General features: G+C 50.4%; 1 protein-coding gene across 1 annotated transcript in view; it reads right to left on the bottom strand.

Moving 5' to 3' along the window:
• PTBP2 (polypyrimidine tract binding protein 2) overlaps positions 1-12589 on the bottom strand; it is a 104532-nt gene that overhangs the window by 24508 nt on the left and 67435 nt on the right. Inside the window, exon 8 of the mRNA XM_075320077.1 lies at positions 11888-12083. Within this exon, the coding sequence (XP_075176192.1) occupies positions 11888-12083 (196 nt within the window). The remainder of the gene's footprint in view (positions 1-11887; positions 12084-12589) is intronic.

Here is a 12589-nt window from a genome sequence, read left to right on the forward strand (position 1 = left end):
CCAGAGTGTATAATAAAGTCCACAACCAGAGGTTGTGGCTTACCAGACCGTTTTGTGTGCCCTCCGGATTCCACAGCTTGGACCCCCAGACAGATGCAGTAGCTGCAGCAGCCAGCGCCGATCAGTGTGTGAACGCTGATAAAATGGCGCCGAGTGAGGAGGGGGAGCGGGGTTGAGTCCAAGAGCGGGAACCGGAGGGCCAAGGAGAAATACAGGGGAGGGAAACATCTCCTCAGAGAGGAGTGTCCTCCCCTGAGCTGAACGGCCGGTGGGCGGCGCCGCACTGTCCCTCTGCATGACTGACATGCAGGGGCAGTGAAAATGAAACTAGGCCGCAGCCGAAGCCGGGGCCTAAATTTTCTCATGCGGCCGACGAGCAGGCACCCTCGGCGCGGTTCTCAGGAGAAAACCAGAGAACCGGCCGGAAATCACAGCACAGTGACATAACACACTCTCCCCACAATAAATGCATAAGGGAGCCTTCAATAACGTCTCAATACTTAGCTTATGAGACGCAGGGCCAGGTCCCTGAGGGATGAGCGCTCCGTCCGACAGGGTCCTGAAAGGGTTGCGGATGGAGACCGGTCTCCTGCAAAGCAGTGAGAACCGTGATGGCTCCCACTTCAAGCCAGAGCCCGAGGGATGGTGAAGGAGCGCGGCATGTAAGGCTCCAGCCTTGTAAATCAACCTTAACAGCACCGCCGACACAGTGGGGTGAGAAGGGACATGCCGGGAGTCCAGCTTGGACCCGCTTTTCTTCCAACTCTTTGAAATCAAAAATCAGATGAGAATGCATGTGTGTGTGTGTGATCCTCCTGAACACAAAGCATTGAACTGGCTAGATGTGGTCATCCAGGGGGTGTATATGCTCGGAGGGAGGAGCTACACTTTTTAGTGTAGTACTTTGTGTGTCCTCCGGAGGCAGAAGCTATACACCCATGGTCTGGGTCTCCCATAAGGAACGATGAAGAAATAAAGTGATTTACGCTCCTGTCTTTTGCACAAAGAACTGCAAATTAGAGCAATTTTTTTAAACATCTCAAAATGAAAAAAGTGGCCCTTTTTTTTTTTTTTTTTAAACAAAAAGCAGACATCACATTTTGATTGATAATCTTAAAAACGTAGCCAGATCATGCACACACTAATCTTTGCTTTGGGTATACAGAGATCAGCCTTCTGTCAGATGTATGGAGACTTTCAGCTATATATGTTGCACATAAGGTTTCATGAAGTCCGAGTAGCCATTTACTATATAGTTTGAGTGCATTTAAAAAAACAAATGACCAAAATCAATCATGAAAAGAGGGTACATAGAACGATTATCTTCCCGTATAAAAAGGCCAGCAAATACCCAAATTAACAAACTGCTCACTTGTCAGGTGTGATTTCAAAATCTTGAGTAAAGAGGTGGTCCTCGACTTTTGTTTTTTTTTTTTTGTTTTGTTTTTTTTTTAACGTATAAAACAACAAAACGAACAAGCAAATAGTTGCTAACAGAGGCAACTATCTGCCTGTTGTGCCAGAAGCCGACACAGTGCTGTCACAAGCCGCTCCTGCTGGCAATTCAGCTGCTCCCTGTAAGGCCAGAATCACACTTGCTAGTGCCTCGCGTGTAACTCGCGCGAGTCTCTCATGGTAGAACCCGGCATGGCCACACACTCTCCTGACAGGAGCGGGTCGGTTGCATGTATCTCTATGCAGCTCAGACGCTCCTGTATGCATAGTGTGCGGCCATGCCGGGTTCTACCATGAGAGACTCGCGCGAGTTACACGCGATGCACTAGCAAGTGTGATTCTGGCCTTAGAGCAATGGCTCTGCTTCCGGGTTGATCTGTTGACAGTGCTTGACTGCCAACATCATGCCGATTGACAGCCGAGCGGCTCCCACAGGGAGTTGGCTGTCAATCAGCAGGATGTCAGCAGTTCCCAGTCAGAGTAAGGGCTGCTTCTCACTTGCGAGTTTCTCGCAGTAGAGCAATGCGAGAAAAACTCGCATTGGAATCGGACACGTTCGTGAAAGATTCAGCTCTCATCTGCGATTTTTTTCTCAGTCCAAATCGGACCGAGAAAAAAAATCGCAGCATGCTGCTTTTTTGCGAGTTTCTACTGCGAGTTTCTCCAATGCAAGTCTATGGGAGCGTGTAAAAAAAATCGGATGTCACGGGACGGCATTCACACCATCTTAGTGACATCAGATTTTCTAAATACATTTCTCGCATGTTTCCTAAAACACTGGAAACGAGCGATGTCTCACAATGTCTGTCAATCACTATTCCCTGTCAGTCGGTCTCTCCCTCTCGGTCTCTATTCTCTCTCTGTCGGTCCGTCACTATCTCTGTCCCTCTCTCACAGTCTGTCGGTCAGTTTCCCCTCCTCTCTCATACTCACCGTTCCCCGATCCCCCGGCGCGGCGCTGCACGGCTTTCTCACTGCTCCGGCGGCTTTTACCATTTTGAAAAAGCCGGCCGCTCATTAAACAATCTCGTATTCCCTGCTTTCCCCGCCCACAGGCGCCTATGATTGGTTGCAGTGAGACACGCCCCCACGCTGAGTGACAGGTGTCTCACTGCACCCAATCACAGCAGCCGGTGGGCGGGTCTATACTGTGCAGTGAAATAAATAAATAATTTAAAAAGAAGGGAATTTTGTTACTTACCGTAAATTCCTTTTCTTCTAGCTCCTATTGGGAGACCCAGACGATTGGGGTGTATAGCACTGCCTCCGGAGGCCACACAAAGCAATTACACTAAAAAGTGTAAGGCCCCTCCCCTTCTGGCTATACACCCCCAGTGGGATCACTGGCTCACCAGTTTTAGTGCAAAAGCAAGAAGGAGGAAAGCCAATAACTGGTTTAAACAAATTCACTCCGAAATAACCTCGGAGAACTGAAAACCATTCAACATGAACAACATGTGTACCCGAAAAACAACCAAAAATCCCGAAGGACAACAGGGCGGGTGCTGGGTCTCCCAATAGGAGCTAGAAGAAAAGGAATTTACGGTAAGTAACAAAATTCCCTTCTTCGGCGCTCCATTGGGAGACCCAGACGATTGGGACGTCCAAAAGCTGTCCCTGGGTGGGTAAAGAAATACCTCATGTTAGAGCTGCAAAGACAGTCCTCCCCTACGGGGAGGCAACTGCCGCCTGCAGGACTCTTCTACCTAGGCTGGCGTCCGCCGACGCATAGGTATGCACCTGATAATGTTTGGTGAAAGTGTGCAGACTCGACCAGGTAGCTGCCTGGCACACCTGTTGAGCCGTAGCCTGGTGACGCAATGCCCAGGACGCACCCACGGCTCTGGTAGAATGGGCCTTCAGCCCTGATGGAACCGGAAGCCCAGCAGAACGGTAGGCCTCAAGAATTGGTTCTTTGATCCATCGAGCCAGGGTGGCCTTAGAAGCCTGCGACCCCTTGCGCTTACCAGCGACAAGGACAAAGAGTGCATCCGAACGGCGCAGGGGCGCCGTGCGGGAAATGTAGATTCTGAGTGCTCGCACCAGATCTAACAAATGTAAATCCTTCTCATACCAATGAACTGCATGAGGACAAAAAGAAGGCAAAGAGATATCCTGATTAAGATGAAAAGAGGATACCACCTTCGGGAGAAACTCCTGAATGGGGCGCAGCACTACCTTGTCCTGGTGGAAGACCAGGAAGGGAGCCTTGGATGACAGCGCTGCTAGCTCAGATACTCTCCGAAGAGATGTGATTGCTACCAGAAAAGCCACTTTCTGTGACAGTCTAGAAAGTGAAACCTCCTTCAGAGGCTCGAAGGGCGGCTTCTGGAGGGCAACTAGCACCCTGTTCAGGTCCCATGGATCTAATGGTCGCTTGTACGGGGGTACGATATGACAAACCCCCTGCAGGAACGTGCGTACCTTAGAGAGTCGTGCTAGACGCTTCTGAAAAAAGACGGATAGCGCCGAGACTTGCCCCTTAAGGGAGCCGAGCGACAAACCTTTTTCTAACCCAGATTGTAGGAAAGAAAGAAAGGTAGGCAATGCAAATGGCCAGGGAGACACTCCCTGAGCAGAGCACCAGGATAAGAATATCCTCCACGTTCTGTGGTAGATCTTAGCGGACGTGGGCTTCCTAGCCTGTCTCATGGTGGCAACGACCCCTTGGGATAATCCTGAAGACGCTAGGATCCAGGACTCAATGGCCACACAGTCAGGTTCAGGGCCGCGGAATTCCGATGGAAAAACGGCCCTTGGGACAGTAAGTCTGGTCGGTCTGGTAGTGCCCACGGTTGGCCGACCGTGAGACGCCACAGATCCGGATACCACGCCCTCCTTGGCCAGTCTGGGGCGACGAGTATGACGCGGCTGCAGTCGGATCTGATCTTGCGTAGCACCCTGGGCAAGAGTGCCAGAGGTGGAAACACATAAGGGAGCCGGAACTGCGACCAATCTTGCACTAAGGCGTCTGCCGCCAGAGCTCTGTGATCGCGAGACCGTGCCATGAAGGTCGGGACCTTGTTGTTGTGCCGGGACGCCATTAGATCGACGTCCGGCCTTCCCCAGCGGCGACAGATTTCCTGAAACACTTCCGGGTGAAGGGACCATTCCCCTGCGTCCATGCCCTGGCGACTGAGGAAGTCTGCTTCCCAGTTTTCTACGCCGGGGATGTGAACTGCGGATATGGTGGAGGCCGTGGCTTCCACCCACATCAGGATCCGCCGGACTTCCTGGAAGGCTTGCCGACTGCGAGTCCCCCCTTGGTGGTTGATGTATGCCACCGCTGTGGAGTTGTCCGACTGAATTCGGATCTGCTTTCCTTCCAGCCACTGCTGGAAGGCTAGTAGGGCAAGATACACTGCTCTGATCTCCAGAACATTGATCGGAAGGGTGGACTCCTGCTGAGTCCACGTACCCTGAGCCCTGTGGTGGAGAAAAACTGCTCCCCACCCTGAGAGACTCGCGTCTGTCGTGACCACCACCCAGGACGGTGGTAGGAAGGATCTTCCCTGTGACAATGAGGTGGGAAGAAGCCACCACTGCAGAGAGTCTTTGGCCGTCTGGGAAAGGGAGACTTTCCTGTCCAGGGATGTTGACTTCCCGTCCCATTGGCGGAGAATGTCCCATTGAAGCGGGCGCAGATGAAACTGCGCAAACGGAACCGCCTCCATTACCGCCACCATCTTCCCGAGGAAGTGCATGAGGCGTCTTAAGGAGTGCGACTGACTTTGAAGGAGAGCCTGCACCCCAGTCTGTAGTGACCTCTGCTTGTCCAGCGGAAGCTTCACTATCGCTGAGAGAGTATGAAACTCCATGCCAAGATACGTTAGCGATTGGGTCGGTGACAGATTCGACTTTGAGAAGTTGATGATCCACCCGAACGTCTGGAGAGTCTCCAGTGCAACATTCAGGCTGAGTTGGCATGCCTCCTGAGAGGGTGCCTTGACAAGTAGATCGTCCAAGTAAGGGATCACAGAGTGTCCCTGAGAGTGCAAGACTGCTACCACTGCCGCCATGACCTTGGTGAACACCCGTGGGGCTGTCGCCAGACCAAATGGCAGAGCTACGAACTGAAGATGGTCGTCTCCTATCACGAAGCGTAGAAAACGTTGGTGCTCTGTAGCAATCGGCACGTGGAGATAAGCATCTTTGATGTCTATTGATGCTAGGAAATCTCCTTGAGACATTGAGGCAATGACTGAGCGGAGGGATTCCATCCGGAACCGCCTGGCGTTCACATGCTTGTTGAGCAGTTTTAGGTCCAGAACAGGACGGAATGAGCCGTCCTTTTTTGGCACCACAAAGAGATTGGAGTAAAAACCTTGTCCTTGTTCCTGAAGAGGAACAGGGACCACCACTCCTTCTGCTCTTAGAGAATTCACCGCCTGCAGAAGGGCATCTGCTCAGTCGGGATGTGGAGAAGTTCTGAAGAACCGAGGCGGAGGACGAGAACTGAACTCTATCCTGTACCCGTGAGACAAAATGTCTGTTACCCACCGGTCTTTGACCTGTGGCAGCCAAATGTCGCAAAAGCGGGAGAACCTGCCACCGACCGAGGATGCGGAGGGAGGCGGCCGAAAGTCATGAGGCAGCCGCCTTGGAAGCGGTACCTCCGGCTGCTTTCTTGGGGCGTGAGTGAGCCCGCCAGGAATCAGAGCTCCTTTGCTCTTTCTGAGTCCCTTTGGACGAGGCGAACTGGGGCTTGCCCGAGCCTCGAAAGGACCGAAACTTTGACTGCCACTTCCTCTGTTGAGGTTTGCTTGATCTGGGCTGGGGTAAGGAAGAGTCCTTACCTTTGGACTGTTTAATGATTTCCGCCAATTGCTCACCAAACAGTCTGTCTCCAGATAATGGCAAGCTGGTTAAACATTTTTTAGAAGCAGAATCTGCTTTCCATTCCTTTAACCACAAGGCTCTGCGCAAAACAACAGAGTTGGCGGAAGCCATTGCGGTACGGCTCGTAGAGTCCAGTACCGCATTAATAGCGTAGGTCGCAAACGCAGTCATTTGCGTAGTTAAGGACGCCACTTGCGGCACTGCTGGACGTATGAAAGAGTCCACCTATGCCAAACCAGCTGAAATAGCTTGGAGCGCCCACACGGCCGCGAATGCTGGAGCAAACGACGCGCCAATAGCTTCATAGACAGATTTCAACCAAAGGTCCATCTGTCTGTCATTGGCATCTTTAAGAGAAGCCCCATCCTCCACTGCAACTATGGATCTAGCTGCAAGCCTGGATATTGGAGGGTCCACTTTTGGACACTGGGTCCAGCGTTTGACCACGTCAGGGGGAAAGGGATAACGTGTATCCTTAAGACGTTTGGAAAAACGCTTATCCGGATTAGCATGGTGTTTCTGGATTGATGCTCTGAAGTCAGAGTGGTCCAGAAAGGTGCTCAATTTACGCTTGGGATACAGGAAATGGAATTTCTCCTGCTGAGCAGCTGCCTCCTCTGCTGAAGGGGCTGGGGGAGAGATATCCAACAGCCTATTGATGGCCGCTATAAGGTCATTTACCATGGCGTCACCATCTGGCGTATCCAAATTGAGTGCGGTGTCAGGGCTAGACTCCTGATCACCCACCTCTGTCTCATCATATAGAGACCCTTCTCGCTGAGACCCTGACCCGCGTGATGACGTGGAGGGTCTCTCCCAGCGAGCTCGCTTAGGCGGCCTGGGACTGTCATCGGAGTCAGAGCCCTCAGCCAGTGATGCCTGGGACCCCCGTGAAGTACGGATTAGTTCCAACTGAGGGGGACCGGGGAACATAGGGACAGTAGTGTCCATGGTCTGAGCAACTGGCCTGGACTGCAAGGTCTCCAGGATTTTTGTCATAGTCACAGACATCTTATCAGCAAAGACTGCAAATTCTGTCCCCGTCACCGGGGCAGGGTTCACAGGCGACTCTGCCTGGGCTACTACCACCATAGGCTCTGGCTGACGAAGTGCCACTGGGACTGAACATTGCACACAATGAGAGTCGTTGGAGCCTGCTGGTAGATTAGCCCCACATGCTGTACAAACAGTGTATACAGCCCGTGCCTTGGCACCCTTGCGTTTTGTGGATGACATGTTGTTGTCTTCCCAGAGCAATATAGGGTATACAGCCAAGAAGCGACCGTACAGTGCAGTATATATCTATAGATATCTGGTACAGGAAAAAGTACACCAATACACACTGTGGCACAAGAGGGGCCAGCACTAAAGTGCTGCTTACCGCCCGCTAAACGCGGGTGTGTGGTCCAGAAATCCCTAGTCTTGGGTCTCCCAGAGCCTGTGTCCGTCCTCCAGCCAGAACTGCATGCAGGAATGGCTGCCGGCGTCCTGTGGAGGGGGGGGGGGCGGGCCCTGGGCGTGCCAGACCAAAAGCGGGAAACCTGTGTCCCACTGTGCCAAGTGAGAGGGCTGGAGCATGTAAATAAGGCTCCAGCCCTCGGCGCTGAGTAAACGTACAGCGTCTCTCCCCTTCCCTGATTGACAGGGAGGGGGCGGGAACGAAGCGGAGCTAGGCCGCAAAAGCCGGGGACTAAATTTATAAGCGCCGCCGCCGTAAAAGCGCAGTCGGCGCTAAGTCCCCGGCGCACTACAAGTCCCAGCCGCGCCGCCGCTCCGAGAGTGGCCGGCGCGGTAGTTCCCAGCACCTGAAGTCACACAGCTAAGCTGCTGTGACTCAAACCCCAGCGTTACTGTCCCCGGCGCACTAACACACCCAGCAAGTCTGGTGTGTGCGTGCCCGCCTGAACGGGGACACAGAGTACCTGAAAGTTGCAGGGCCTTGTCCCTGAATGGTACACAGCTCCGTATCCAGCAGGTTCTATGGGTCTGTGGATGGAGCCCGGCCTCAGGGCTTGGGGGCCGGTAAGATCCCACTTCCACAGAGCCCCTCAGGGGGATGGGGAAGGAAAGCAGCATGTGGGCTCCAGCCTCCGTACCCGCAATGGGTACCTCAACCTTACGAACCACAAGTGGGGTAAGAAGGGAGCATGCTGGGGGCCGTATATGGGCCCTCTTTTCTTCCATCCGACATAGTCAGCAGCTACTGCTGACTAAACAGTGGAGCTATGCGTGGATGTCTGACCTCCTTCGCACAAAGCAGAAAACTGGTGAGCCAGTGATCCCACTGGGGGTGTATAGCCAGAAGGGGAGGGGCCTTACACTTTTTAGTGTAATTGCTTTGTGTGGCCTCCGGAGGCAGTGCTATACACCCCAATCGTCTGGGTCTCCCAATGGAGCGCCGAAGAAAATGGCGTTTGGTCCCCCCCAATTTTAATACCAGCCAGATAAAGCCATACGGCTGAAGGCTGGTATTCTCAGGATGGGGAGCTCCACGTTATGGGGAGCCCCCCAGCCTAACAATATCAGCCAACAGCCGCCCAGAATTGCAGCATACATTATATGCGACAGTTCTGGGACTGTACCCGGCTCTTCCCGATTTGCCCTGGTGCTTTGGCAAATCGGGGTAATAAGGAGTTATTGGCAGCCCATAGCTGCCAATAAGTCCTAGACTAATCATGTCAGGCGTCTATGAGACACCCTCCATGATTAATCTGTAAGTTACAGTAAATAAACACACACATGAAAAAATCCTTTATTGGAAATAAAAAACACAAACACATTCCCTCATTACCAATTTATTAACCCCGACAAACCCTCCATGTCCGGCGTAATCCACTGTAACTTACAGATTAATCATGGAGGGTGTCTCATAGACGCCTGACATGATTAATCTAGGACTTATTGGCAGCTATGGCCTGCCAATAACTCCTTATTACCCCGATTTGCCAAAGCACCAGGGCAAATCGGGAAGAGCCGGGTACAGTCCCAGAACTGTCGCATATAATGTATGCGGCAATTCTGGGCGGCTGTTGGCTGATATTGTTAGGCTGGGGGGCTCCCCATAACGTGGAGCTCCCCATCCTGAGAATACCAGCCTTCAGCCGTATGGCTTTATCTGGCTGGTATTAAAATTGGGGGGGACCGCACGCCATTTTTTTTAATTATTTATTTATTTATTTATTTCACTGCACAGTATAGACCCGCCCACCGCCTGCTGTGATTGGGTGCAGTGAGACACCTGTCACTCAGCGTGGGGGCGTGTCTCACTGCAACCAATCATAGGCGCCTGTGGGCGGGGAAAGCAGGGAATACGAGATTGTTTAATGAGCGGCCGGCTTTTTCAAAATAGTAAAAGCCGCCGGAGCAGTGAGAAAGCCGTGCAGCGTCGCGCCGGGGATCGGTGAGTATGAGAGAGGGCTGCTAACTTCAGTCACTCGGGGGATTAGTGGTCACCGGTGAGCCCTTCACTGGTGACCGCTAATCAGGACGTGACACAGACAGAGCCGCAGCATGACAATGAAATCGGGTTAAGTTCACCCGAGTTCATTCTGACAGTGCGGCTCTGTCTGTGTCTGCTGTCATCTGCCATTCAGCTCTGCTACATGGCTGTCTGTGTCTGCTGTCAGCGGCCATGTAGCAGCGCTGAATGGCAGATGACATAGTAAAAAATACGCATTACACACGCATTACACACGCATTACACACGCATGTAAAATCTCAGAAATAGCATCGCACTTGCGTTGCACTCGCACCTAACGTGAACTAAAATCAGCCGAGTTTTTTTCAGCCCAGTCGGACCGATTTTACTCGCATAGATGTGTTTCCACCCTAAGGAGGAAACTTTTTTTTTTTTTTTAAAAAAAAAAAAAAAGCAGCCACTCTGTATATGTGACGTCAGCAGAAGTGAAAAAAGGCCCCTTTAAAAATCATGGTCCTCGGCAGCACATTGTACTGTGTAAACGGAACATGTGCTGTATGAGCCTCGTCGCGATGGTTACCTGATACACGTAGTTCGCCACTACAGGATGTGAACCGGGTAACCATCGCGACGAGGGAGGAACTTCCTCTGTCAGACACTTCTCAAAGGCAGTGCGCTGGCCAATCAAAGGCAAGCGGCTCCTGCCTTTGACCTCAACGGACATTGCGGCATCGGTTGCGATGGTTACCCGATATACATCGTGTACCGGTGAACTGCAAGTCCCAGGAGACCGGCGATGGAACAGAAGGTAAGGTGAGCATAGAGTGTGAGTGTGAGTGTGTGTGAAATTATACATATATACATATATATATATACATATATATATATATATATATATATATATATATATATATATATATATATATATATATATATATATATATATATATATATATATATATATATATATATATATATATATATATATATATATATATATATATATATATATATATACACATACATATACATACATATATATATATACATACACACTATATAATATAGTGGCAGTTTCTGCACCAAACCGTGCAATACCTTATAGCCGGGTTTATAGGTTAGCTTCAGTCCTCCTTGGGGAAACAATGGTCATGGGTGCACGTAGACAGAGGAAAGAAAATCCAAGCCAATGTCCAGGAAGCAGGAATCTACGGTGGACACCATCCAATTTTCCAATGTGCTTTAATCCAATATCATGTGCAGTTAAAGTAGCGGGGAGAGAGCCAAGTGCAGGCCCCCTAATGGACGACGGCCGCTTCACACGTCCTTGTGTTTCTAAGGGTCCCGTAGAAGCACAAGGACGTGCAAAACAGCCGTCGTCCATTAGGGGGCCTGCACTTGGCTCTCTCCCCGCTACTTTAACTGCACATGATATTGGAATAAAAGCACTTTGGAAAATTTTGGACAATGGCATAATATGTATGTGTGCTTTCTTGTTTGTGCATGTTTTTATGTGTTTGCCTGCCATTGGTTTTCAATGGTGTTCGAAGGTGTTCAAAAAAAAGTGTTTGACGAACACACCCGCCGTTCGACTAACTGAACCGAACTGGAACACTAGGGTGGTTACTCATGTCTAGTCAGGAGTTGATGGTAGCATGTGTTCATCGATTTAAAAAAAAAAATAAATAAAATAAAATTGGTGACAGGTTCTTTAACATTAACCTGTAGCAAAAGGACAGTTTTTTTTTATTTTTTTTTGAATCTCTAAAAGCCTATACACTGCTACTTTAGGCATTTTCTTGATTATACTGACATGCTCTATCAGAACTTAAGCGTTACGGAGAGGTAGTGGAAGATGTGCCAGTAAAGCTCCTCTGTGGACTGTCCCTGAACTCTAATATAAGGCAGACTGCAGTGCAAGAGACATGTAGCTCAATATGACACAAGTCTAAAAATTATGATCCTAAATAACGCAGTATAAACAAAAGTTGTTTCAGATGCAAAGAACAGTTTACATCATCTCCTAATTTATGTAAGCAGAGCCTGAGAACACCATATTAGGTTACCGACAGGGACAGGCCTACAGTCACATAAAACATCAGAGGACGTGCAGCGCTCACCATGAAACAAGCCATGTACGGGAAAGCACTGAGGCGCTATTATGGAAAGACGTACCTAGAAGTGAGGTTTCCTTGGCAAACGCTGCCGCTATCGCCGGATCCAAAGTGGGCTGCCCATCCCCAGATGGCAAGTCTGGACGTGTATAGTCGCGACTTTTATCATTGTTGTACTTCACGTTTAGATTCACCAACTTGGAAAAATCAATACGGAGTGTACAACAAGCATTGTAGATATTCTGACCATCTAATGCCTGCAAAGAGGGAACAAAAAAAACATATACCCATCTTAATTTTGCAAGTGTTACGTCATGAACCATACATTGGAGGATTGATCCCATAATTCCTGCACAGGATTGTGCTTTTTCTCTGGGAAGAGCTTTTTACACGGCACGGTACGGCGGCTCAGTGGTTAGCACTGCAGCCTTGCAGCGCTGGGGTCCTAGGTTCAAATCCCACCAAGGACACCATCTGCAAGGAGTTTGTATGTTCTTGTGTTTGCGTGGGTTTCCTCTGGTGTCTCCGGTTTCCTCCCACACTCCAAAGACATACAGATAGGGACTCTAGATTGTGCGCCCCAATGGGGACAGTGTTGGCAGTGTACCGTATTTTTCGGACCATAAGACGCACTTTTTCCCCTAAATGTTGGGGGAAATTGGGGGGGTGCGTCTTATGGTCTGAATGTAGGGCTGCGTGGAATGAGGGTGCTGCGGTGGAGCGAGTCATCGGGGGCATGAGCAGGCTGCAGCAGCGCCTGCCG

This window comes from Anomaloglossus baeobatrachus, chromosome 8, assembly GCF_048569485.1.
Source record: "Anomaloglossus baeobatrachus isolate aAnoBae1 chromosome 8, aAnoBae1.hap1, whole genome shotgun sequence".
Classification (NCBI taxonomy): Eukaryota; Metazoa; Chordata; class Amphibia; order Anura; family Aromobatidae; genus Anomaloglossus; species Anomaloglossus baeobatrachus.